This window comes from Rhinatrema bivittatum, chromosome 5 (assembly GCF_901001135.1).
Source record: "Rhinatrema bivittatum chromosome 5, aRhiBiv1.1, whole genome shotgun sequence".
Lineage (NCBI taxonomy): Eukaryota > Metazoa > Chordata > Amphibia > Gymnophiona > Rhinatrematidae > Rhinatrema > Rhinatrema bivittatum.
In genome coordinates, this window is record NC_042619.1 from 228,929,976 (window position 1) to 228,957,518 (window position 27,543).

A 27,543-nucleotide genomic window follows, 5' to 3' on the forward strand; every position below is an offset into this window, starting at 1 on the left:
GTGCCTCCTCCTCCCTAACCAGTGGGTACAGCAGGATGAATAGAGTTCATCCAAAGCTTGATGATTATAAGCACATAAGAGCTGGAGTCCCCATCAGGGCCAGCAGAGTTTGAACACATGGGTTGTTGATATGCTTGGGAGAGAAGAGGACGCTTAAGGGTTCATCCGAAGAAGAGTCCCATCTGACTCCCTCTTCCAACAGAGGACACTGGGTGGCACACAGGGTCGGAAGAGGAGGGGGAGGGGTAAAAACATTGAAAACTCAGTTGCCCCAATTGGGGTTAAGTAGATTTTTCAAGATTTTGGGCAAAATTAGGTGGCCTAATAACAAATGGAGTTCATTAATAAAAAAAAAAACAAAAACAAAAACCAGCAAGCATCAACTTTATAATATTAAACTTTTTTTTTTTTAAAGAAAGTATACATTACTAAAAAAATTATGCTTGATTTGTGGCAGATAAGATTTACTGAATCCAGAAATGAATGAATCCTTAGGGATAGGATTTGACATTTTTAGCACCAAGGACCATAAAAATGTAGCCAACTGCTTCTCTTTTTTTTTTTTTTTTTTTTTTTTGACTCTCAGATAGGCACAACATATATTTATAGTGAAGAGTGGTGCAGTATTATTTTTACATGAAAATACAATAACTACTAAAGACAGCAAGAGTTTCTCTGTTCTCACACTCCTTAGTAAACTGCACCACCTACAGTGATAATGGCACTAGCACCCCATGGAGATCCAGTCTGATCTCCTCTGGCATTTAAAACATATTTGGATAATAGATGTGATATCCCTACTTACTGCGGCCACAATCTACATATTAAAAAAAGGAGCCTCCTTAAGTAACATCAGTCTCACTTCAGCTGCACTGTACAATTATGTGAAAGCCTCAAACATTTCACCCCCCAGAAAAGATCATCAAAGCTTACTTCACTCCTAATGAACCAGGCTAAGGAACTTGCAGAGCCACTAAAACAGCAGCTAAAGGTACGTGGACTACGCTACAGGGGGCTGCGTTAGCAGGGCTGCCTGTTTTTGTGGTGCTGAACATGTGGCAAAGCTTAGTGAATACAGCCCTGCAAGTTTTATCATATTAAAAAAGAAAGTGCTTGAAATTACTCGACAAATTCCAATGTTTTTAGAATCTGAGTACAGACCTGTCTGTACTAACTCCAAAGATGATAGGAAAAGCCTAACTTCTTTATCATACTACTCATAGCTATGCCTCATAGCACAGCTGCATTTGGTTGTGGTGTTGGTGTTCTACATTATTATACAGGTCCATTGTTCTGGTTGGTGTCCTCATCGTTGGTTTTGTTTGCTAAAGCCAGTGGTAGGAGCTCAGGTGAAAAGATAGCAAGTAGACTCGAGCAGGGGTCTGGAAAGTTTTCTCCATGGGAGATGCTGGCATGCCACTGGGGTGCCCCCTCCCCCCCACCAAGGTGGAGCAGGGTTTTTAAATACTCTCACACCATGAAGGGAAAATCCTACCTCCACCTGGCACACTGGTCCCTGACCCCTGCACTGCCTGCTGAAGCTGTGTAATAACTGCAGACGGTGCATCCTCTGGGCCCGTGAAAGCTTTTGAGAGCATACTTGAGGCTTTACAGACCAGCAAAGCAAGCTTGAGTAAAGGAAGCATACAAGACATTAATACAGAATACAAAAAAAGCCAGCATAAAATATTTTGCATGAAAATGTGGGTTTCTGTCTTCAGTGAGTACGAGGTCTAGCCATATTGGCTAGGACAGCACAGACACATACCAGAAAGCAATTTATACCGTGAGCTTGTAGCTTTCCTCAGTGAAGGGCAAAGCCAAATGCTTCCCATACCCAGCATATGCCACAATCCTAGCAGAAAATATTTACAAAAATTGCCAGGACCCAGGAAAGTTGATATTATAAGGCATCTGTCTGACATTACCGCTTTAATTCTATTATATAGGGACCGTTTTCCCTTAATTATTTTGAATTAAAATTTGACAATGTCCACACCTGCATTTTGACCAAGTAGTCCAGCACAAGTACAAATCATGAGGTAAGCTCAGCAGGAATCGCCTTCAACAACTGGTCTTTAAAGCCATGATATGATCAGGTATTAGCCATAAAAATAATAGCTAAGAAAAAGGATTGTGCGTAGCCTGCCCAATACACTAGCCCAGGGCTACCCACAGCCTGCCCTGGGGACCCTACATTAGGCTAGGTTTTCAGGATAAGCAACATGAATATGCATAAGAGAAATGTACATAGCATGCCCCACCCCCTACCAATGTAAGCAAATTTTGTGCATATTTATGAAAATCTGACCAACAGGGGTCATCAGGACAGGCTTGGGAACCCCTGAACTACTCAAACAAGAGGCTTCTAACAAGAGTCAAAATCAACTTGACTTGCCCTCCATAACTGTTATACCTGCCAATAATATAATATATTCAATGTGGTATAAATCTATTTAAAGGGAAAGAAATATCAGGTCTTATGCTTCAAGGTCTGTACACACACTGCAGCAGTGCTGTAAGAAACAAACATTCTTGCCCAGTACATTCTCTTTCGCCGATGATCCACTCTGCAAACATTCTGCGCAGGCAGGAGCCAAAGCTTTCTACTGCAGGTGGTCCGAGCGCGTGCCAGTTCTAAGCAGCTGCAGTGGTCTTCATGGCTGCATGAAAGTGTCGTTTCCCATCTAAGTATAGCATTGACTCTTGAGACAGGAAAAAAGAAGAATAAAAATCCCCATGAAAGAAAATGAAATTGGACAGAACGCCGCAACTCAACTCTTAAAGGAAAATTGGTTCTTACCTGCTAATTTTCGTTCCTGGAATACCACAGATCAGTCCAGACAAGTGGGTTTTGTATCCCTACCAGCAGATGAAGATCGAGAATAAAAACAACTTTTCATGCACTGCTACATAACAGAGTGCCATCTGCAGTCCCTCAGCACTGACCTATACCCAAGCCAACAGTGGAAGAAAACTCCAATCAAACTTTCCCTTCAAGGGCAAAAATAAAATCCCAGATTGGAGACCCCTGAATTGGACCCTCAACAACCATCACAGTAACCAAAGCACCGGTTATCTCCATTGGTTCAAAATATCGGTTCAATGTAATTACATGTAGAAACTCTGAAGTAGACCCTAATTGCAGCTACAATAGTCTTTTGGAACCAAGGGGACAGGCCTCTAGACTGATCTGTGGTATTACAGGAATGAAAATTAGCAGGTAAGAACCAATTTTCCTTTCCTGTTCATATCTCAGATTAGTCTGGACAAGTGGGATGTACCCAAGCTCCCCTACATTGGGCTGGAACCTGAAAGACCTACTCGCAATACACCCTCAGCAAAAGTAGCATCTTCTAGCACCTGGACATTCACTTGGTAATTTCCGGTGAAAGTGGAAAGGAAAGGTCATGTTGCAGCTCTATATATCTCTTTTATTTTATTTATTTTGAGGAACATCAACTGACACACTGCGCAGGAGGTTGCTTGCACCCTAAAAGAATGTGCTTGTAACCCCTCTAGGGCTGTTCGATCTTCACAGAGATAGGCTGAAAAAAATAGTCTCCTTAAACCAAAGAGAAAACATGGCTTTAGTCACGTTTAGTTGCACATCCCTTCTGTGCAATACAAAGAGATGGTCTGCCCGACAAAAACTGTTAGTGATCGTAACATACCGCAACAGAATCAGACTAACAAACAAATAAATAAGCTTCCCTTGTGACGCAACCAATGACCAATATAGGAACTCCAGAAGCTCCACCATCCGGTTAACATGGAAGGAGGAGACAACCTTTGGTAAAACTGAGGGAACCGTACACAGTGTCATACCGTCGTTCACAATCCATCAGAAAGGGGATCTACAGAACCAAACCTAAATCGCCAAAATCCACCTGACCAAACAAATGGTCAGCAGAAAAACAGTGTTCAAGGAGAAGTCCCTCATCGATGCCCTCTGCAAAAGGCTCAAATGGATCTAAGGACACAAGCACTTGACCCCCTTCAAAAAACAAATGACATTTGGAAGGGAGACCGACTCCCCCCGCAGCTTGCCTGCTGGACATCCCAAGGCTGCAACAAAAGGGCAAGATCCGAACGCTGTCTCTACACAACGGCTCCAGACTCTCCTCCAAACACCCTCCACACTTTGACATAAGCCAGAGATGCAGAAGGCCTCCTAGCCTGAAGCAAGGTGTCAATTAACTGGCTATGAGCATCCTTTCAGCCATAAACACCATCTCGCCAAAGCCAGGCCACGAGATAAAAATGACCCGCCTGTGATCTGGATGGGTCTTTGTCAAGGTAAGCTCTGCTGATGAGCCAACTTGAGAGGCCTGCCTATTGTGAGATGCACCAGAACCGCAAATCAGACACCGCGGTCACTCCAGAGCCACCAGAACCACTGCTCCTAGGCGTCGCACTATGCAATGCCATAAGCAGCCTACAAAAGATCATGGAGGAAACCCCTACAGCAGAATTCCCAAAGGCCAAGGAAGAACCAAGCATCTATGCCCTCGACCTCCCATCTGCGATTGAAAAATCGAGTCACCCCAACATAGCCACCAACTCTATCAGAGCCAGCTGGGAATCCCTTACCTGGTGCAAATGAGGTTCCAGGCCTCCAAGGACAACTCCTATTCCCCCAGGTTTTGACTTCCACCTGCTGAGATAATCTGTGTACACATTATCCATTCCTGCAACACGTGGTGTCGCTATTCCCTCCAGATGCTGTTCTGTCTAAACAGCTCCTGGGCCTCCAAAACCATCCCATTACTCATCATCCCTCCTGAATGAATGATATACGCCACCTTTGTTGTATTGTCTGAGAAGACTCTCACCACTCCTTTTCGGACATGTGGAAGGATTGACAACAATGCCCTATGAACTATTTGTATTCCCAAATGATTGAAAGACAGGACGCTCCCCCAAATGTGTCATTAGTTTGTCCAGATCTTCCCCGAACCACCAGTGCCCCTTAAAAACGGAGATTACAGAGCTGTGCTTACATCAAATATCCACTGATCATTTTTGCAACCATAGGAGTCAGCTGCAAGTGCTGAGACCATGCTTCTGATGATCATGTGGACCAAATCCTACAGCTCATGTGCCACATAGCCTACCCCAGTCTCCAACCAGGCCACCTGCCTGGAAATAGCCATTGGGATAGAATCTTTTTCCTGAGTCTTCTGCATCCCGCAAAAATCAGCTCATCAAGAACTGAGAGATGAGGGGATGCAACTCCTCCTCCAGAACAGGCAGTGGACCTTTCACCACCGGTACACCTCCTCTGGATTCAACAGGGACTGATCCACCTCTGGATTCTCATCTAACGGGTGACCCCCAGGAACCTTCCCCTGGTCACCTACATCCTCTTGAGGCTCCTCCAACGTGTATGGACTTCATCAAGAACCTGAGGGATGAGGGGACGCAACTCATCCTCTGGAACAGGTGGCGGACCTTTCATCCACTGGATCCTCCTCCGATCCAACAGGGACTGATGCACCTCCGGTACCTCATCTAATGGGTAACCCCTGGGGTCCTCCCCCAGGTCACCAGCACCCTATTGAGACGCCTTCCAATGCGCAGAGATGGACTCTTGTCATCTGTGAAGCTTCCACTTGCACACCTTAGTGGGCCACGCAGCCTGTATCGTGCACGGGCGCAACCCTTCTGTCTCCCGCTTGGCTAAAAAACCTTATGCAGGAGCAGAACAAAACCCAGTGAAAAACTGTTTTAAATCACTGGTATCCTGTCTGCTGCCTCCTCATCTCTGGCGACCTCCTTGCCGATACCCGCCGGGTAAAACGTTTGCCTGCTGCCCCAGAGGAGCTGTCTTTGCCCCCAGAGGCATAATCGGGACAGAGGTCACCAGCAATCAGGCGCGAACACCATTCTCCACAGTTCCTGCAAAATTTGGCATGCTGCGTGGTCGATGCCATGCTGCCCTCACACATGTGCACCATGCCAACAGCACACTACCTCTGAGAACCCTCCCAGACCCCCGGGTAGAGGAACGCAGCCTCCTGACATGCCCCACACAATACCCATCAAGCTCTCCCGGGCCCCGGATGTATTAAATCAGTCTCCCAATGCACGCTGCACCACCTGCACAAAGGCCCTCTAAGCCCTCCCATACCTTGGGTATGCAGCAGCGACTTCCTTCCCTGTTCCAGTACCAGCAGAGCCAACATGATCCATGTTCTGGCAGATCACTACCTCACTTACAATTTACTCTTTTTTTTTTTTTTTTTTGCAAAAAAGTCTTTTTTGCAAAAAAAACAAACACAAAACCCAAGGCAGCCATCTTAGACAGAACAAGACAATAAGGGGATACTTCCCAGAGCTTGCAGCCAGAAACAGATGAGGGGGATTCAGAGGGATTGAGGGAGCCAGGACCCATGACTTTCAAGTTCTCTGCTTACTTCGGACCAAGACAGCCAGGGAACACCAACTCTCCGCTCGCCCAGCTCAACCTAAGGGATGGCCCATGAAGGAACCTAGCACCTTAGGGAGCCAAATCATTTTTTTTCCTTTTCTTTATTTCTTTTTTAAATTCTTCCAAAAACTCCAGACAGCAGTTTTACACCTCAACCATCTGCTGGAGACAGAGAAACACTGAGGGACTACAGGTGGCACTCTCGGTTATGTAGCAGTGCATGAAAAGTTGTTTTTACTCTCTGCCTCCATCTGCTGGTAGGGATACAAAACACACTTGTTTGGACTGATCTGGGGTATGAACAGGAACGGTAATTAGCACACTTCAAGGATGTTTTTAACCCTTGCCATTAAAGTTCAATGCAATGAACTGGCATTCCAGTTCCTAATGCCCATACATCTGTATCAGACTACACAGTAATACTGCACAAGCTTTATCTGAAAGCATTTGGAACATAGAAACCAAGAGATGGGGGCAAGTGGAGGGGTGAGAGGTCATGATGTGAACCAAACAGAGGCTCTCACAGCCACCTTGTCGCACTGTTTCTCTATCTTGATGTCAGATATGACCACTCTATGGTCTCTTGTCTGATCAAGACATATCCCTAAGTTCACCCACCAACCCCTCTGCAATATCACGTATAGAAATTTTGAACAGAACTGGACCCAAGACAGACCCTTCAAGCATACAACTCCATTCCTCTCCTGAAAGCTGGAAGTCTCCACAAGAGAACTCCACTTTATGTAAAAGACTGTCTATTGCGATACCTTTTATTGGAGTAACATAAGAACAACCCAAAGTGGTGCGCTTTCAAGGTCATGTGGGTGAATGATAAATCCAGATTGCTACTTACCTCCATATGTTTTGGGTATAATCCGTGGAACTTCATTCTCTGACACAAATGTGAAATGGAAGACGTTAGTCGTCTGGTGTTTCCTCGTTTGTGAGTCGAACACCTCCGTGTGCACACGGACCTGGATGTGATTGCTCTCTGTGTAACAAACCTAAAAAATCATAAAGCGAAATTCAGTGATATGTTTGACACTTACCAAAGACTGGTGCAAAAAAAAACAACTTGCTATGGTTTTTATTTCTCAGAGGACAAACTGCATATATAAGTCACACACAAGAAGAAAACAAAAACCTCAGGGCCAAGCAACCATGATGGATAACAAGGACAATTAAGTCCCAAAAAAAAAAAAAAATCTAATGAAAGGATTTTACTGGAATCAAGAAATCTGAAGGAGCCGAGTGAGGTGGCCCAATCACAGGAGACAAAAATTTCTCTCACTGCAAACTGCACAGGAGGAAATGTATCCATCTGTCACCGGAGACAAAATTGTACCGAAGGGGCTCCATGAGGTAGTGTGCATGCAGGAAGTCTCACGGATGCCCAGAAAAGCCTTTCCAGACTTGGCCAGAAATCTCTAGATTGTACTGTTGATGACGTCACCCGGATAGTAGGCTGATTTAACCTGCTGTCCTTGGAGAACATCCATTACAGACAGGCAACTTTGCTTTATTTTGGCCTGAGCTGGCATGTGGGTAAATGTCCCTTGAACAGAAGGTCAATTGGCAATAAGTGCTACCTGCTAATTTGGAAATTTGGAGAACTTATATGAATAGAAAAAAAATGTTATATAGAAAAATCTGGATAGAAACAGGAACAGTTCATTCTGCTGGGAGAGAGGGGAATGCTCAGGGCTGAAGAGATGAGTGAGACAAACAAGGACACAGGTGTGCAGAAATGGGCAGACCTGTGTCAGAGAAGCAAACATTAAGGAAAGAGAAGGACGGAGGGGTAGTGGGGTGAAGGAGTTCTTAAAATCTTGATCCAGAGTCTTTCAAACTGGACCCTGAAATTGTATTTTTTTTCTATGTAATTTATTTAGCTTTTAGCACTAAATCAAGATTAAGGTGCTTCTCCACAGACACAAGGATACCACACCAAAGTTTTGGAGAAACAAATATCAATTTTTTTTTTATTGTATATCAATAAGCAATACAGGTATCCTTGGGAGGTACAGAAGGGCAGGACTTCTCTGGCCAGACGCTCATGAGAAGCACTACTATCTGTCTTTCCCTGTACATCAGTGAATTCTTCTTTTTATAAATAACAGACAGTCTCAATCCCTAAATTGCATGAACCTATAGGAGTATCATGTACACAGTTTCTCATGTCAAAAAGAAGATAAATAAGACCTATATTACCCCTGATCCCCTTCCCAAATTGGGGCCTACTTGCCTGGTATTCACATCAATCTTCTGTTAGTCCTTTGTCCTGTCAGTTTTTCACCCTCAGGGAGATCTCCAAAGACTTAAGCTGTTTTTACAGGTGCTATTGTAGTTGAAATGTTAGCCTGAGATTCTGACCTTTTTCCTTCTGCTCATTGTGACCCTATGACCATCCATCACAAGTTTTGGACAGCTCCAGCTGCTGTCCAAATGCCTCCTAGAATTTCTCCAAATTAGGTTCAATAGGGCATTTAGGGTTCACATGCCCAGAACTGCAAGCAGGCCAAGACAGCAGAGGATTCTGGGTAAATCACAGTCTCCATTGTTGGTCTCAGACTTAGGAACACATATCAGTACATAAAATAACTAAATCCTGAAATTGATCCTTCGTCCACTCATTTATTAAATAAACTAACTCAGGATTGATGCAGCCAGTTGAAAGACGAGAGCGCGCTTATAATGTCTAGTGATTGATCATCTCCTCCCTGGCTCCGGTATACCAGAGGAAAGCGCCCTTCTCAAGCCTTACTCTAGAATCGTATTTATTTTAGCTTATAAAACCCGCTGTTCCAAACAGTCTGGTCAAAGTGACCAAATGAAGTATCCAAAGAACAAATGGCTCAGCCCTAGTTTCTTCCCTGAAACAAGTTTTAATCATATGTGTGAGATGCAGAACCGGCTCCAAAGTAAGTGTGGAGCTGTGCAGGAGCGCAGTGCCTGGGCACATCCACCCCGACCCAGCAACTCAGATCAATTCTCACATGGAGAACTGTTTCCAGTACTTATTTCTCATCACGTATGTACCTCTCTTTTTCTAGTCATTACTCCCTTATGCACACACAATATATTTTATATACCACTACATATACATACGCGCAAATAACGCATACACTGATGAAAGGAGGCACCAATTGGTGCTCTGCAATAGTAGTTCAGTGTCCTACCTGGGAAGACAAGAAGAGCAGTGAACCGACCTCAACTGGTTTCTGAAACATGATGTCATCCACAGCCACAACGTAAGGTCTCGAGCCTCTTAAAAGAAAAGCCATCACAAAGCAATTTGGTTATCGTTAGCTTCTGTGTTTCATCTTGATACTTCGGTTCTTGTAAATACATGCAGCTCAAAGTGGAGCCAGTCAGTTCATACACAACCTGATAAACCCATGGGTACTTGTGACCTTCGTCTCTTTCATACAGAAATGAAGTAAAATATTCCCAGCAACAATGGGCAAATGTCAAGCCTCTGCCGCCCCATGGTACCAGCATTAAAAGCAAAACATCTGAAGGGAGTGAGGGCCTCTTCCAGGCCCTCACTTCCCCCCAGTCTAATCTTTTGTCTAATTTATTGCACTAAATGAAACACTCACCCAAAGGTGCAGGCAGTGGCCCATCCCAATTCAAATGCTTTCCTCATTAGAAAGCCACCAAAGATTCTATTAAATATGTTACGCTCCTGCATGAAAAAGCAAGAAGAGAAATGTGGGTAACATCAGTGGGTGGATCTTAACTTAAAACCAGAGGAGAAACCGCACGCTGGAATAGCAGGAAACTCTTCCCCACACAGAATAGGCACACAAGATATCAGATACTTGAATGTTCTTATTCAAACCTAGTACGGGAGAGTTCTCCACAGATATTATTCCCTGGGTGTTCTTTATGGTCCCTAAGCTCTGGAATGGCATCTCCTTGGGTCCTCTCATGTTGATAATTCTGAAGCCACATATGCAAAAAGGACAGAACATTATAAACAAGCTCCCCCAGTATTCCTGCGGTGGGACCAGAACATCCTGCTGTGACTGTAGCAAGTCGGCCTGCATGTTCCTTACTCAACCTGCAGGAAAAATATTTTACTTTGAAAAAATAAAGCTGCTTTCCAGCCTTTGTATTTATTCTTTTGTTATTTATTTCCCGTCTCCAGGTTTTTTTTTATCCCCTCTGTCTTTTCTTTCTGTCAGTCCAGTGGGAGCACTGAGAGGAGAGGATCACCTTGCTGGTAGCTGAAAAGAATTGATAAGTACTGCTTGGGGAAAGTTTAGTGCTTAAAGATTTGGGGAGAAGTAAACTATTGGTGTGTTTAGTGTTTGTGTTAAAAAGCTAGTCAGAGGGCAGGCAAAAACCAGGAGTTTGTGTATTTGTCTCTCTCTGCCACCCATCCTTAGCTCATCCATAATAAGTGACACTTTCACACTAAAAAATAAAATAATCAGTTTTTTAACTTAAATTCAGAAATTTCCCACACCTTAACAAGAGTTTAATCATTCCCTTGTAGGTCAGTACCAAATAAATAGTAACTACACTAATACATTTAAAGGATCCTAATTGTATGCATTCCTACTCCCACAGCAACCTAAACATAACTAGGAACCGTACAAATTAAAGATGAAGGCAGCAGTTCAGCAGCAAGAGGGGGGCCTTCCAGTCTTTTGCATAGAGTGTCACATGTATGATTTTTTACCCACCAGTGAGAGGTTGTATGCATGTACCCGATGCAAAGAGCTCCTGTCTCTCAAAAAATGAGTCCAATCTTTGGAGGCTAGAGTGGCAGACCTGAAGGAGCTGAGGCAGAGAGAGGGGAGAAAGACTGATACTTCATGCATATCCAGCATAGCTCTCTGCTTCAATGGCAGGGGATAAAGTCTGATACTTCACTTTCAATGCATATCCAGCATAGCTCTCTGCTTCAACGGCAGGGGAGAAAGACTGATACTTCACGCATATCCAGCATAGCTCTCTGCTTCAATGGCAGGGGAGAAAGTCTGAAACTTCACTTTCAATGCATATTCAGCATAGCTCTCTGCTTCAACGGCAGGGGAGAAAGTCTGAAACTTCACTTTCAATACATATTCAGCATAACACTCTGCTTCAACGGCAGGGGGAATGAAGAAAAGTGGATCTATATACAGACAACAACCAACAAGGACTGAATTACATAGTCTGGGTAAACAAATAAGCATGAGTGTAGCTTGCTTATTGTGGCGGTTACTACCCCTAACTAATTAAGCTAGATATTTTATTTAGATGCAGTTCCAACATTTCTCTCTACATTAATGGTGGGGGTGGAAGGGAAATAGAACCAAAAGGTTACTAAGAGCCAAGAGTAACAGATAAGTATGAGAAAAAAAAAAGTGCGAAACTTGCTGGGCAGACTGGATGGGCCATTTGGTCTTCTTCTGCCGTCATTTCTATGTTTCTATATAGATGAAACCTTCAGGGATTTAGTAGCCAAGTCCCAACTCCAATCTGGCAGCCTTGGTGCTACCTTGGAAGAGGAAGGTCTCCTGATCAAAGAGCATCAACCTGGTGCAGCAGGAAATGATCCTGTAACAAGAACCTGCTCTCCAGGTGGTGCATTGTCCTCTTGCACCAATAATATGTCTCCCAGGGCTACTGCCCAGGAGGGAAGGGTTAGGTCAGCTGTCATAGTTGGTGATTCGATTATTAGGAATCAAAGTAGCTGGTAGGCATGAGGATCGCCTGGACCTCACATGTCACCTAGATTGGATTTTAGACAGTACTGGGGAGGAACTGGCTGTCGTGGTACATGTGGGCACCAACATCATAAAGAAATGTGGGAGGGTGGTTCTGGAAGTCAAATTTAAGCTCTTAGCTAGAAAGCTAAATCCAGAATCTCCAGGGTAGCATTCTCTAAAATGCTCCTTGTTCCACACGCAGGTCCCCAGAGGCAGGCAGGACTCCGGACTCTCAATGCGTGGATGAGATGATGGTATAAGGAAGAGGGATTCAGTTTTGTGAGGAACTGGGGAACCTTTTGGGGAAAGGGGAGTCTTTTCCGAAAGGATGGGCTCCACCTTAATAAGGGTGGTATCAGGCTGCTGGCAATAACCTTTAAAATGGAGAAAGAGCAGCTTTTAAACTAAATCAAAGCAGAAAGCAGACAGTTGCTCAGCAGCACATGGTTCGAAGAGAGGAATCTTCAAAGGATATTAATGAAGCATTAGAGTTAAGGCATCCCAATAGAGAGGTTCCAATAATAAGAAAAGTAGTCCAAGTGTCTATAATTAAAGACTCACCTGAGCTAAAAGATTTCAGTTGACAGGGATAAATTGGAAAGCAGAATGTTAATACAAACAAAAAACACACTTTGATATGTTTGTATGCTAATGCCAGAAGTATAAGAAGTAAGATGGGAGAATTAGAGTGTATAGCAGTGAATGATGAGACTTAATTGGCACCTCAGAGACATGGTGGAAAGAGGATAACCAATGGGATAGTGCTATAATCAGGTTACAAATTATATCGCAATAACATAGAGGAGCATCTTGGTGGTGGGGTGGTGCTTTATGTCCAGGATGGCATACAGTCCAACAGGATAAAGATCCTGCAACAAACTAAATGCACACTTGATCTTCATTCAAAAACCGGAAAAAGGATCCATCAGAAGAAAATAGGATAAAGCATAAGCACTGGCAAGTTAAATATTTTATTTATTTATTTATTTAAAGGATTTATATACCGGAAGTTCCTGTATAATATACATATCACCCCGGTTTACAAATATAAGACATTGATAGGATAGCTAGGAGAGATTTTGAAAATATGTTGGCTGTAGAGGCAAAAACTCATTAAAAAACATTGTAAAATATATCCGAAGCAGAAAGCCTGCGAGGGAGTTGGCTGGATCTTTAGATGATCAAGGGGTTAAAGGGGCACTTAGGGAAAATAAGACCATTGCGGAAATATTAAACAAATTCTTTGCTTTGGTGTTTACTGAAGAAGATGCTGGGGAGATATTTGTTCCGGACACGGTTTTCAAGGATGATGATTCAGATTAACTGAACCAAATCATGGTGACGCTGGAAGATGTCGTTGCCCTATTGACAAACTGAAGAGTAGTAAATCACCTGGACCAGATGGTATACAAAGAAAGAACTAAACAATGCAATTTCATATCTATTTCAATTAATTTGTAACCTATCATTAAAATCGTCTGTTGTATCTGAAGAGTGGAAGGTGGCCAATGTACCCCAATATGTAAAAAAGGCTCTATGTGTGATCCAAGAATCTACAGACCGGTGAGCATTACTTCAGTGGTGGGAAAAATCGTGGAAACTGTTATAAAGAATAAAATCACAAAACATTTAGATAGACATGGTTTAATGGGACACAGCCAATATGGATTTACCCAAGGGAAGTCTTGCCTCACAAATCTCCTAAGTGGTATATTTGGATTTTCAGAAGGCATTCAACAAAGTCCCTCATGAGAGGCTTCTAAGGAAACTAAAAAGTCATGGGATAAGAGGTGATGTCCTTTTGTGGATTGCAAACTGGTTAAATGGTCTGTTTTTACAGTGGAAAAAAGTAAATAATGGAGTGCCTCGGGGATCTGTACTTGGACTGGTGCTTTTTAATATATTTATGAATGATCTGATAGGGGGTACGATGAGTGAGATGATCAAATTTGCGGATGACACAAAATTATGCAGAGTAGTTAAATCTCAAGCGGATTGTAATTACAGGACCACCTTGTGAGACTGGAAGACTGGGTTTCCAAATGGCAGATGAAGGTTAATGTAGACAAGTGCAAGGTAGTGCATATAGGGAAAAATAACCCTTGCTGTAGTTACACAATGTTAGGTTCTTTCTTAGCAGTTACCACACAGGAAAGATTTAGGTGTCATAGTGGATAATACATTGAAATCGTCAGCTCAGTGTGCTGTGGTGGTCAAGAAAGCAAACAGAATGTTGGGAATTATTAGGAAGGGAATAGCAAATAAATCGATGGATATCATAATGCCTCTGTATTGCTCCATTGTGAGACATCACCTTGAATACTGTGTGCAATTCTGGTCATCACATCTTAAAAAAGATAGTTGCACTGGAGCAAGTGTAGAGAAGGGCAACCAAAATGATAAGGGGCATGGAACTTTCCCTATGAGGAAAGGCTAAAGAAGTTAGAACTGTTCAGTTTGGAGAAGCAACGACTGAGGGAAATATGATAGAGGTCTACAAAATCATGAAAGGACTGAAATAGGTTAATGTAAATCGGTTATTTACTCTCTCAGATAATAAAAGGACTAGGGGCACTCCATAAAGTTAGCAAGTAGCTCATTTAAAACAAATAAAAGAAAATTCTTTTTCACTCAGCACATAGTTAAATTCTGGAATTCATTGCCAGAGGATATGGTTATGGCAGTTAGTGTAACTGGGTTTAAAAAAAGGTTTGGATAAGTTCCTAGAGGAAAAATCCATAAACTGCTAACTTGAGATCTATTTAATGTTTGGGTATTTGCATCTTGGATAGGCCATTGTTGGAAACAGGATGCTAGGCTTGGTGGACCCATGGCCTGATCAGTATGGCATCTCTTTCATTTCTTCTACTCTCTCCCGGTTTCTTGCCTCTGCTGCTCCAGTCTCTCCTTTCCCTCCAGTTTTTTGCCTCTCTCTGTTCCTTCCTTTCCTCCAGTTGCTTTTCACACTTCAGCATCACAGTAAAAATACCCAGCCAAAATCAAAACCCAGTATTCAATTTTCCTTCCTTCATGGTGGAAATAGAAACGAACAGAATTCAAAAAAGTCTGGAATAAGCAAAGAGGATCCTAGCTGCCTAGGAATGAGGAGAAAAGCCAGCAAGTTCATTTCTTGCTTACCATTACAAACAAGTATGTGTTTTATTTTGTAACTAATAGGCTGAAATAATACCAAAACAAAACAACTGCAATATAAACAAAACACACAAAAAACACAGCATCAACAACTCCAGAAATACAAAGCACACCACCACTATCAAAAGGCCTGAAAAAACAGAAGCGTCTTGACAAGTTTCCTAAGTTTTGAAAAATCAATCTTCAAGTGAGCAGCAAGTGGAGAATTATTCCACAAAGGAATTATACACCAAATTGCTTGATTCCATGATCTAGTATGCCTCATTGCCTTCAGAGCTGATACAGTTATCCACGCCTGGTTTTATCAACAGGCACACTAGGTCTGGGCCTAGGGTGGAAAAAATACAGGGCCAGCAGGCTGGCTGAAGATTTGCTGCCTTCCAGCTGTGCTGGATCTCTTAAGAGATCTAACTCCCATGGAGGGAAAAGGAGAGGAGTGAGCCTATAGCAGAGATAGCAGAGAAAAAAAAAAAAAAAAGCTATTCTGCTCCCTACTCCAGCCCCTCCTTTTCTGTCATTCAGGGACAGAAAAGGAGGAATGAGTCTGGAGCAGACAGAAAAAAGGGGGATCAACTGGTGTGTTTATGCACGTATTTGCCAGATTGGGTGGAAGGCTAGAGGAGGCAAGCAAGGGGAAAAAGACTGAAGCACAGTAGGGACATTTGCCTCCTCCATCACAATTCAGATGCTCTCCCCCTTGATCTCAAATTCTATGCTCCAGATCCTGGAACCTCCCTTCCTACTTTCTCCCTCTCTCCCCCGACAATTCTTCTTACTCTCAGCTCCCTCCTTTCCCCATCTCAAAGTCCTAATCTCTTCCCCTCACCCTTCCTCAGTCTTACCAATCTCTGATTCTCATTCATGGTTCTCATTCCCTCTCTTCCCCCATCTTCTTTTCGTCTCATACTCTTCCTCCCCTCCCATCTCTTTTCCTCACCTCATTCTTGGCCCCCTCCCTTTCTCTCCCCATCCTTGGTCATCTTACCCTCTTCTTCTCCTCTCTCCAATCCCGAGATCCCCTTCCTGTACTGATACTTGAGATCCTTTGTCCTCACCCAATAAAAGAAAATTAAATTATACAGATATAAGCCAGGTTTAAAAACTATTTTATAATGTAAAATAAAAGATGTAAATATTTGTCAAAATGTTGCCACAGAATCTACCCTTCAGCTGTTGCAGGAAACCATGGGGATGTACCTTAGACCTTCTGCTCATTTTTTCCAACATTGGAGGAGGGAAAGAGACAGTGCGCCTAGGGTGGCATCATCCTAAATCAGTCACTGCAGTTGACAGTGCACCCTGACAAGGCCTAAGGAACCAATTAGGGCAATATCAGGTAAGTCCATCCTTCAAATAACCAAGACATAACCCTTGTGGAGCCCTGAAAACAAGAAATTTACCAAGGGTCTATGGCTATGCACCAAGAATAATACTGGGCAGACCAGATAGGCCTCACAGACCTTATGTATATTCTCCATTTCTATATTTCCTTTTGCTGCCCATGCCACATGGCTATGCTTACTATGAGATGTACTGCGGTAGCAGAGTTGAAGGAAGCAACAGTGATCCTAGTGGTTGGGAGGAATTCAATGTTGACCTAAGTAAGGCAGTGACATGTCGGCAGGCCTGGCTACCAGTAAAGGGAAAAGAATAAGAATGGGTTCAAGCAGCAAGCTGAAGGGAAGATGGCGAGAGTGAGTGCCCGTGGTGGCCCCAATTCTACATTTGCTGCAGCATCGCAATAAAGTAGGGGCCCTGAATATAATTAGTAGGATACCAAGTCCTCATTTGTTACCTATTACATTCTATCATTTTCTCTCTCCGTCTGTTAAAAATACCTGCGGGTGGCAGATCTCTAAACCTTTAAGTTTTGCATCTTCCATCCACACCGAACCAGGAGGCAAAACACGACTCTGAAAACTCACAGTCCTGCAGAATAAAAAGAGTTTCAAAATAATATGGTCGCCTTATGGTTTTTGAAAGCATAATACTATTTCACAACTACGACAAGGGCTCCCAAAAACATATGGGATAAGCAACTTCCTACGGTGGTTTGAAGGCGCATTCTGCTTAGCCACTCCCAGTCACGAATAAAAATAAATCACGGTTTCACTATTCTGAACCCTCACACTGACACGTTAAAAGCGTGAATTCAGGGTGTCCCAGTGGTTCCTTTCTTGGATCAGGCCTTCCGTGCCATGAGTTGGCTGGGGATGCTGCAAGGGCAGCATTAAGAACCCTTAGGAGGGAGCTGTAGTCATCGTAAGGATGGACCCAAAAAGCAAAGCGGAAGCCGATCCAATTGGCTGTATAGCAGTAGAAACAAAGAGAATAGGTGGTTGAAAACGCCCTTTAATGATGCATCATTAAATAAAGGGCGTTTTCAACCACCGATTCTCTTTGTTTCTACTGTCATCGTAAGGATGACACTTGGTGGCATGATTCAGAGCTCATGGTACAGGGTTCCAGAAGCAGCCTTGGTGCATGCCTTGCGGCTTCCAGATCATTGCTGCAATGACCAGATTAGGAATGGGGAAGGGAGGCATCCTATTAAAACGGAAAAAATCCACAGGAGACTGAATTAAGGCTCAGGGCACCAGAAATCCAGCATTGATTCCAAATGAGCTGGAAGATAAAAGGAGTATATAGGAATATAGAGATTCCCAGCCTACTACTCTAGTATTCAGGTAGGAACCTCGCCCTTCTATTGGAGAGGTTACAGCAAGCTGGCACATATTCACATGTATGATGGACTTGCCCTTTTGTGCAAGAGTTCTGGAAACAGGTTGGGCTAGAGTTGCACCGTATGGTAGGTAGAGAGGTTGTACTTTCGCTACTGCTGTTCCTTTTGGGGTGGTGGGGACCTCACAATTTTAAATTCGACAAGACGTATACTTGATCATCATTTGATACATGCAGGTAGGTTCACAATTGCTACAATCTGGAAAACTGCTTCTACAATTGCCTGCTGGCATAAACGGGTGCATGCCATTGCTTTAATAGAGAAGCTCACATACATGCTTTGCTGCCAAATGGTGGTTTATCACAAGATTTGGGCTCCTTACTGGGCACTACGGGGAGGCTAGTCGGGCTTCCTTATTCCCCTTTCGGTGGGGGACATCTTTGCTTTGGACATGAATGACCTTGGCAGGCATCAAGAGGGAATCATGGGGCGATGTGGTTTTGTACTGGACTCTCCATAGATGTATAATAATTCTATTTGTATTGTATATTGATATATATTCAATTTCATAAATTTGACTGAAAATGTGTTATCTCCCTCACATTTATTATATCTATTGTTCTTTTTCTTTTTTGAAAATAAAGAGTTTTAAAAAAAATTAAATGCTTTAAAAATAAAAAGCAAGAATTCAGGAAGGAGCATCCAAAAAATAAACAAATAAATAAAGGTGCAACCATAACAAAAGAAAGATACATTCATTTTATTCCAGACAGGTATAAAAAAACAAAAACAAAAACAAAATAAAGACAAGATCCAGGAATAAGAATGAGGGAAGAAAGAGGCACATCATTCTTCTGAGGAATTCATCTAATTCTGCAGCTTTAAAATCTTCACACTGAGGTATACAGTACAGGTCTCAGCTGCTCATCTCCTGCATGCAAGCAAAGGGAAACAGCTGGATTCCTGGGTACCCCTTCATGAGAACATGGAACTGTGAGATATATTTGTATCCGTCATTATGCCTCAAATGAAAACAAAGTAGTCTTCAATTTTACACTTCCTTTTTCATCTTTTTGCATTACCCCCATGTATCTCGCAGCCAGCTACACCCATAGTCTCGGCACGGGTCTATTTCTTTTTTTAAAACAATAATTTCTATTCCACCTATTACCTGAGCCTGTTCTAGGTGGATTCCAGCAGTATAAAATACAATCATGAAACATAAAACACATAAGATAGAATTCATACAAAATACACAAGCACATAATAAAACAGTTAAAAACATCACTTAGATATTACTGATACTCAATAGCAAAATCAACAATTCATTATAGTCTCATTCACAATTTGCAAATGCCTCTTGAAATAGATGAGTTACTATGATATAGGAAAATTGGTTTTTACCTGCTAATTTTCGTTCCTGTAGTACCACAGATCAGTCCAGACAGTGGGTTGAGCCTCCTGTCCAGCAGATGGAGACAGAGAAAAACTGAAAGGGTATTCTATATCAGGACAGAGCCTACCCTGCATCCCTTCAGTATAAATGTTATCAAAGCAGAGAAATATAAAGATAACTAGCATAAGATCAAGCAAGCAACAAGTAACTGGTAATTCGAACAATTCAAAACACTGCAAATAACCGCTCTTACATATATATCCATCTAGTAGATACTTCCGGTGCCTTAAAGTTCTAATAGGAAACAGATAGATCCAAAATGCTGCAAAGAAGACAAAAGGATAACTTCGAGCGGACGTATCAAAAGTACATGGGCGGGAGTCTGGACTGATCCGTGGTACCATAGGAATGAAAATCAGCAGGTAAGAACCAATTTTCCTTTCCCTGTATGTACCCGGATCAGTCCAGACAGTGGGATGTACCAAAGCTTCACTAAATAGGGTGGAACCGAGCCAGTCCCACTCTAAGCACCTGCCTTCCGAAGGAGCCAAAAACTGGCGCTTGCACATCAAGACGATAATGACTAGCAAAAGTATGCAGAGACTTCCAAGTAGCAGCTCTGCAGATTTCCTGCGGAGAGACCAACTGACTCTCTGCCCAAGAAGTAGTGTGTGACCGCAAAGAGTGGGCCTTCAAGCCCTCCGGAACCGGCTGGCCCTGACAGATATATGCCAATGTAATCACCTCCTTTAGCCAGTGAGCAATCGCAGCCTTAGAAGCCTTGTTTCCCTTATTTGGGCCATTCCATAAGACAAAGAAATGATCAGAGACCTGAACCTTGTTTGTAACCTGTAAACATCGCTGTAGTAGTCGTTTTACATCAAGACGACGCAGGTTACCACCAGGCATGTTCGCAATGTCCTCAGAAGAAAAGGCCGGGAGTTCCACCGACTGACTGACGTGAAAGGAAGACAATCTTTGGCAAGAAGGAAGGTACTGTCTTAAGGGAGACCCCTGAATCAGAAAAACGGAGGAAGGGTTCCCTACAAGACAACGCTTGGAGCTCAGACACCCTCCTGGCGGAACAAATAGACGAGGAAAACGGCTTAAGAGTCAGATCCTTGAGCGGAGCCCACCGGAGGGGTTCGAAGGGCGCCTCGCAAAGAACCCGAAGCACCAAGTTAAGGCTCCACAAGGGGCAAGTAACCTGGACATGCGGATTCAAATGCTTGGCCCCCTTGAGGAATCAAACGACAACCGGATGAACCGCCACTGCGTAACAATCGATACTGCCTAAGAGGGACCCGAGAGCGGAAACCTGTACCCACAAGGAGCTGAAAGACTAACCCTTGGAAAGGCCATTCTGGAGAAAAGAGAGGACTTGGGATATCGGAGCTTTGTGTGCCAGCACTCCGGACTCAGCACACACATTCTAAAAAACTCTCCAAACCCGGACATAAGCGAGAGAAGTAGAAGCCTTATGGGCCCGCAACAGAGTGGATATAACTTCTTCCTCATATCCCTTCTTTCTTAGTTGCCGCCGCTGAAAAGCCAGGCCGCTAGACAAAAGCGATCCGCCTGATCGAAAAATACTGGACCCTGACGGAGCAGGTGTGGAAGTTGACCGAAGCGAAGAGGACCATCTGTCGTGAGGTTCACCAGATTCACATACCACGGTCTTCGGAGCCAATCTGGTGCTATGAGAATGACAGACCCCCAATGAAGTTCTATTCTGAGTACTTTTCCCACCAGAGGCCAAGGGGGGGAACACGTACAGGAGAAAGTCATGAGGCCAGGGAAGAACCTGGGCTTCCACCACTTCCGAGCAGTGCTCCCTTCTGTGGCTGAAGAATCTGGGAGCTTTTACATTGTTCAGAGTAGCCATCAGATCTAAATGGGGAAGTCCCCACCTGCGGACCCATCGCTCCGGACAACTCCCACTCTCCGGGGGTGAGACACTGACGACTGAGGAAATCAGCTTGAACATTCTCCTTCCCCACAATGAGGGAAGCTGCCAAACGATCCAGGTGACGCTCCACCCAGGTGAACAGCTTACTGGCTTCCAGAGCCTCCAGGCGATTTCTGGTGCCCTCCTGCCGATTGATATAGGCTACCATGGTGGCATTGTCCGAGAGAACCTGCACCGCCTTGCGACGGATCAGGGGAAGAAAGACCTCAAGTGCCAGACGGACCGATCGGGCCTCCAGGCGATTGATGTGCCAGTGGGATTGAACTGGGGACCAGTATCCCTGCGTAGACTGAGTTCGACACACCGCTCCCCAGCCGGAGAGGCTGGCGTCCGTCGTAACAGTGATCAACTGAGGAGTCTGTAGGGGCATCCCCTTCAGGAGGTGAGCGAGTGAGAACCACCATTGCATGCTGGCGATGGTAGAGTTGGAGAGTGGTAGGGGTGTCCGAAACTGCTCCGACACCGGCTTCCAGCGGGACAGCAAAGCTTTCTGTACTGGACGCATATGCGCAAAAGCCCAAGGAACCAGATTGATAGTGGAAGCCATAGAACCCAGGACCTGAAGGTAGTCCCAGGCCGTGGGTAGCGAGAGGAAGAGAAAATTGCGCACTTGATTCATGAGTTTGAGTGCCCAAGCATCAGGCAGCAACACTTTGCCAACCCGGGTGTTGAAGCGCGCTCTCAGGAATTCCAGGACCTGGGAGGGCTGGAGATTGCTCTTGGAGAAGTTGACTATCCACCCAAGGGAGGTGAGGAAAGCCAAGACTCTGTCGACCGCTGACCTGCAGAGAGTCTCCGACTTGACTCGAATGAGCTAATCGTCCAGATAAGGATGGACGAGAACTCCGTCCTGGCAGAGGGCTGCCGCCACCACCATGACCGTGGTAAAAGTGTGTGGCGCGGTGGTGAGACCGATCGGGAGCGCCTGAAACTGAAAGTGTTGCCCCAGATTGTCATGGCGTATCGGGATGTGCAGGTAAGCCTCCGTTAAGTCGAGAGGCCAGATATTCGCCTGAGCGAACCGCCGCAATCACCGTCCTCAGGGTCTCCATTCGGAAATGGGGAACCCTGAGGGCCCGGTTGACTCTCTTGAGATCCAAGATTGGACGGAAGGAGCCGTCCTTTTTGGGGACGACTAAGTAGATGGAAAACTGGCCGGATCCTTGTTCCTCCACCAGGACTGGGACTATGGCTCCGAGCTCTTGCAACCTGATAAGAGTCTGGAAGACCGCTGGACACTTCAGACTTCCGCAGGGAGGGATTATGTAGAGGTCTGGAAGGTTCCGAGCAAATTCTAATGCATAACCTTTCTCTATCACCTCGAGGACCCACTGATCTGATGTAATTTTGACCCATTCCTCGAAAAACAGGGACAGACGTCCACCTAAGTTGGGAACGGAGGAATGGGCCGGCCGTATTTCATTGGGAAGAGGACTTTGCAGCCAAGTGTTGTGGGTTACAATCCCGGAAGGGACGTCTACCACAAAAGGAATGAGACCAGGATTGGGATTTGGAGGAGGTACCTCTTTGGAAGGATCCCTGTGCTCTAGTGTTATACCGGTGCTGACCTCTAAAACAAGAACGTGAAGGAAAAAAGGACTTAAGACTGCTTCGGGGGGCTCCTCCGGCAGCTTTTGAATCTTGTTCTCTCCCAGGGATTTAATAAGCTGTTCAAGGTCCTCACCAAAAAGCAACTTTGAAGGGAAGCGTGCCCAACTGCAACTTGGAGGAGGGATCTGCCGACCAATTGCGCAGCCAGAGAAGATGTCTGGCCGACACCGCTGAAACCATAGCCCTGGCCTGCACCCGGAGAAAATCATAGAGGGCATCAGTCCCATATGCCACAGCCGCCTCCAGCCGTTCTGCCTGCTCTGCCTCTGCAGATGGGAGGTCCTGGGTGCTGAGCAATTGTTGAACCCACCTGAGACTTGCCCGCTGCATGAGATTGCTGCAGACTGTTGCCTGGACTCCTAAGGCCAAGACTTCAAAGATGCACTTGAGATACAGCTCCAGTTTGTGGTCTTGAATATCTTTCAACCCCATGGCCCCCACCACCGGGACGGTGGTGTGTTTGGTGACTGCAAAGACTGAAGCGTCCACCTTGGGAACTTTAAGCATCTCTAGGCATTGATCAGGGAGGGGACAGAGCTTGTCCATAGCCCTACCCACTTGGAGACCCGCTTCGGGAGACTCCCATTCCCGGAGGAGCAGTTGCATAAGCATGGGATGGAACGGGAACGTAAGTGGAGGAGCCCTAAGTCCAGCCAGGACCGGGTCCATGGCTGGCATAGAGGCACTAGTGGAATCCTCAGGTGGAACTTCAATTCCCAGCGGCTCCAGCTCTTCCCTTTGGAACAATCGGAGCACCCGTGGATAGTCACCCTCGAGTGGAGGACTTGGGAGCAACAAGTCAGAGTCCGGACCCCCGGTACGACTCTGACCCTGATGGAGCCCTACCCATCCGGAGCAATAGGAGGCTGTGGAGCAGGCACCCGAGGGATCATCCTCTTCCTGCAGGCTGGCCAGATAGGATTTGTGCATTAAAAGCACAAATTCAGTCAAAAAACGAGGCCTGGATTTCCCGGGTAAGGGGGGAGGAGGGGTTAAGGGGGTAGGGTCAGGAACACCCTCCAGGGATTGTTTGGGGCTTAAATCCAGAGGTGAAATGGTTAAATCGGGCTCTCCTCTGTCCTCCAGCCCTGAATCCAATGTTAAAGCTGCCCCCAAAAGGACCGCCGTTCCTATGGTTTTTCGTGAAGGGAACGGCCTAGACGCGCTTAGAAGCCCGACCCCAGGCCGCCAACCTCGCCGCCACCACGGAGGGACCCTCACCGCCCGGCAGGCACTCTGAGCACAGCCCATTGCAGGAGAGCCACAAAGCAGGCTCCCCACAGGCTAGGCAGCAAGCAGAATGCGGCATGATAAAAGGTACGAGCTGCCGCGGAAAAGGGAATCAGCTGAGCTGGGCTGCAATAGCATGCGGGAGCAGGCAAATGAACCCTGCAACACTGCCTCCCCTGTACTCAGAGCAGGGAGAAATTAAGCTTGTCTTTCCTTCCGATTTGTTTCTTTTTTTTTTTTACAATTGCAGGGGAATTAAGCTTCCCTGCGAAAAGACCAGAGGTATTGAGCGTCAAAGGGTCAGAGCAGCCAAAGAGGGGGAGTGACTGGACCACCAGTATCGCCCCAAACAGACAAGCAGGTCACCAGAAAGGGAATCCTAGGCTGAATAATCAAGGGGCATGCCCCCCTAGGATCCCATAAGAGTGAGGAGACAGTGCTGTCTCCCTTAGAGCAGAAGTTTTGAATTCTGACAAAAACTTTGTGTAATTAATTTTTTTTTTAATTTATAAAATTATAGGTAATACTTGCTTGATCCTGCAAAAATATGAGAAGAAAACCTCACAGGGAGAAACAAATTGAAAAAGACAGGGAACTGCAGGTTCAGCTGCCTGCATCTGCTGGAGACAGAGAAATACTGAAGGTATGCAGGGTGGGCTCTGTACTGATATAGGATACCCTTTCAGTTTTTCTCTGTCTCCATCTGCTGGACAGGAGGCTCAACCCACTGTCTGGACTGATCCGGGTATATACAGGGAACTTTATTTGAGGCATGACATTACGATCCCCCCAAACTCCAGTACCAATGCAGTGGAACCTTTACCTTTAATCAGCTGGGAGGAGCAAGTAGTCTCTACTCCCATGCCTCTTACTGCTGCTTGACCCCAAATCTATTTCCTACTCCCAGAGGAGGACAGTGAGAAGCAGGGGTGTATGGGACCATTCCTGCCATAGAACAAAGCACAGTGGTCTTAAAACAGCCTTGTTCAACTTTATGGCAGGCCCAGTACTCTCTCATTTCCCGCCACAATCCTCATCAATCACAGCAAAGTGCCTATAGCAAGTCTCACCAAGTTGTCCAAGTGAGCAGTTTAGATTGCTCAGGGTCATCTAAGTCTGGAGGGTAAGTGAGATCCAAAGTCACTTCCAAACCAAGCTGTCCCATATCATAAAACTAATCCTAAATTGGCATAGTTTGCCTGCTTAGTTCTTGGGGGGGCAGCAAGAAATAGGGAGGTAATATTGATAGGGGGGGAACAGAGGAGGCCCAATTCAGCACTAGCTCCTGGAACATTTGGAGATACTGCCCCCCCAAATCTATGCCTGTTTCCCTATTTAAACTGTGGCAGTGACCTACTATTGCTGACGTTGCAATTTCTGCAAAATCAGTTTCAGTAAAGCCTTACTAATCAGCTGTTTTCCCTCGCTGATCAGTTGTTTCCCGCAATTTTACCCAGCTTATCTGCTACTCAGCCACATCTATCTGAAGTTCATCCCACGACTCACATAGGGTCCTAGCTGTGTGCTAGCAAGCAAGCTACTGGAACAGCTGATTACCCTACCCCCAATTGCAAGCTGTCTGTCTTGGTGCCACTTGCCTCGTATCTAATGTGTTAAGAAACATATCATGTACAACGGTCCTTTCCTCTGTTGTGGGAGCCATTTTCAGCAAGGACGCAGTGCTGAAATCCACTCTTCTCGTTTTGTTTACTAAAGAAAATTGCAGTGAAAAACAAATTTTAAGAATATGCATATTTAACACAGCACACTGATCCTACTGTTCACGCCAACGCCTGGACTTCCAAAACCCAAACAGCTCTTCCCATGAGCATCAGTCCTGTCCTGAGCAGAGGAGGTCAATTTTATCAGGTTGTTTTTCAGCTGTGAGGTGAGCAAGTATCTACTATGAACTAGAAGATTGTAAACCTGAAATAATTTTTCTAGGAAGTTGAATCTAGGATTCTAGAGCTAGTCATCTACTGCATAAACCCATAGTCATGCCCTGTACAAGATAACAGTAAGCAAATGTTGCTTACCTGTAACAGGTGTTCTCACAGGACAGCAGGATGTTAGTCCTCACATGTGGGTGACATCACAGGATGGAGCCCAATCACAGAACACTTCTGTCAAAGTTTCCAGAACTTTGACTGGCCCCTACTGGGCATGTCCAGCATGGCACTAACCCTGCAGCCAGCAGGGGTCCCCCTTCAGTCTTGTTAAAAAGCTACAGGTAGAGCCGAAAATAAAATAAGAAAACATTACAAACCCAACACCGCGGGGTAGCGGGCGGGTTCATGAGGACTAACATGCTGCTGTCCTGTGAGAACACCTGTTACAGGTAAGCAACATTTGTTTTCTCACAGGACAAGCAGGATGGTAGTCCTCACATATGGGTGAGTACTGAGCTGAGGATGTCCGAGTATGCACCAAATGTACTCAAGCGTGCAAGGCTCTAGGCCTGGGATGAAATTTGGCCGAGGGCATCCTGAACCCCACCGGGCAGGCAAAGGGTGTTGGTACGTCACATTGTAAATAGGTTGTGCAAGACAGACTGGCCGAAGATGGAATCTTGGCTTCCCGGCTTTGTCTAAGCAATAATGAGCTGTAAAGGTATGGAGAGAACTCCAGGTAGCAGCTCTATAAATATCAGGAAGCGGCACAGAGCATAGGAGCGCTACTGAAGTTACCATGGCCCTCACAGAGTGTGCTTTAACACGGTCTTGAAGTGGAATGCCTGCTTGCTGATAGCAAAAGGATATGCAGTCCGCCAACCAGGAGGAGAGAGTCTGTTTACCCACAGGCTGCCCCAATTTGATAGGATGGAAAGAGACAAACAATTGAGTGCTTTTCCTGTGGGCAGCTGTATGGTCTAGGTGGAATGCTAGGGCCCATTTGCAGTCAAGGGTATGCAGACAGAGCCTGCTCTCCTGGATTGGCATGGGGCCTGGGAAAAAAGGTAGGTAGTATAATGGATTGATTGAGATGAGACTCCGAAACTACCTTAGGCAAGAATTTAGGGTGAGTGTGGAGTACTGCCCAGTCCTTCAGAAGTTTAGTGTAAGGCGGATAGGTAACTAGAGCCTGTAATTCACTAACTCTGCGAGCGGAAGTGATTGCCAAAAGGAAAATCACTTTCCATGTGAGATTTTGAAGGTCACAGGATTGAAGAGGCTCGAATGGTGGTTTCATGAGCCGACCCAAAACTAGGTTGAGGTCCCAAGAAGGGGCCGGAGGACACAGAGGAGGCTTGAGGTGAAGCAAACCCTTCAAAAAACGTGTTACAAAGGGTTGTACTGATATGGGAACATCCCCGACACCTTTAAGGAAGGGGGCTACCGCATTGACATGCATCCTGATGGAGGA

At 45.0% G+C, this 27,543-nt stretch overlaps 1 protein-coding gene across 6 annotated transcripts in view; it reads right to left on the reverse strand.

Moving 5' to 3' along the window:
- Window positions 1-544: 544 nt before the first annotated feature.
- ACOT9 (acyl-CoA thioesterase 9) overlaps window positions 545-27,543 on the reverse strand; it is a 139,177-nt gene continuing 112,178 nt past the window's right edge. For 4 of the 6 annotated variants that reach the window (XM_029603406.1, XM_029603405.1, XM_029603404.1 and 1 more), the window contains 6 exons: window positions 25,779-25,890; window positions 17,130-17,220; window positions 10,036-10,121; window positions 9,613-9,700; window positions 7,287-7,437; window positions 545-2,705 (listed from right to left, as the gene is read on the reverse strand). In XM_029603406.1, the coding sequence (XP_029459266.1) occupies window positions 2,638-2,705; window positions 7,287-7,437; window positions 9,613-9,700; window positions 10,036-10,121; window positions 17,130-17,220; window positions 25,779-25,890 (596 nt within the window). In that variant the 3' untranslated portion in view covers window positions 545-2,637. The remainder of the gene's footprint in view (window positions 2,706-7,286; window positions 7,438-9,612; window positions 9,701-10,035; window positions 10,122-17,129; window positions 17,221-25,778; window positions 25,891-27,543) is intronic. The other 2 variants (XM_029603408.1, XM_029603407.1) reach the window with 1 other exon arrangement.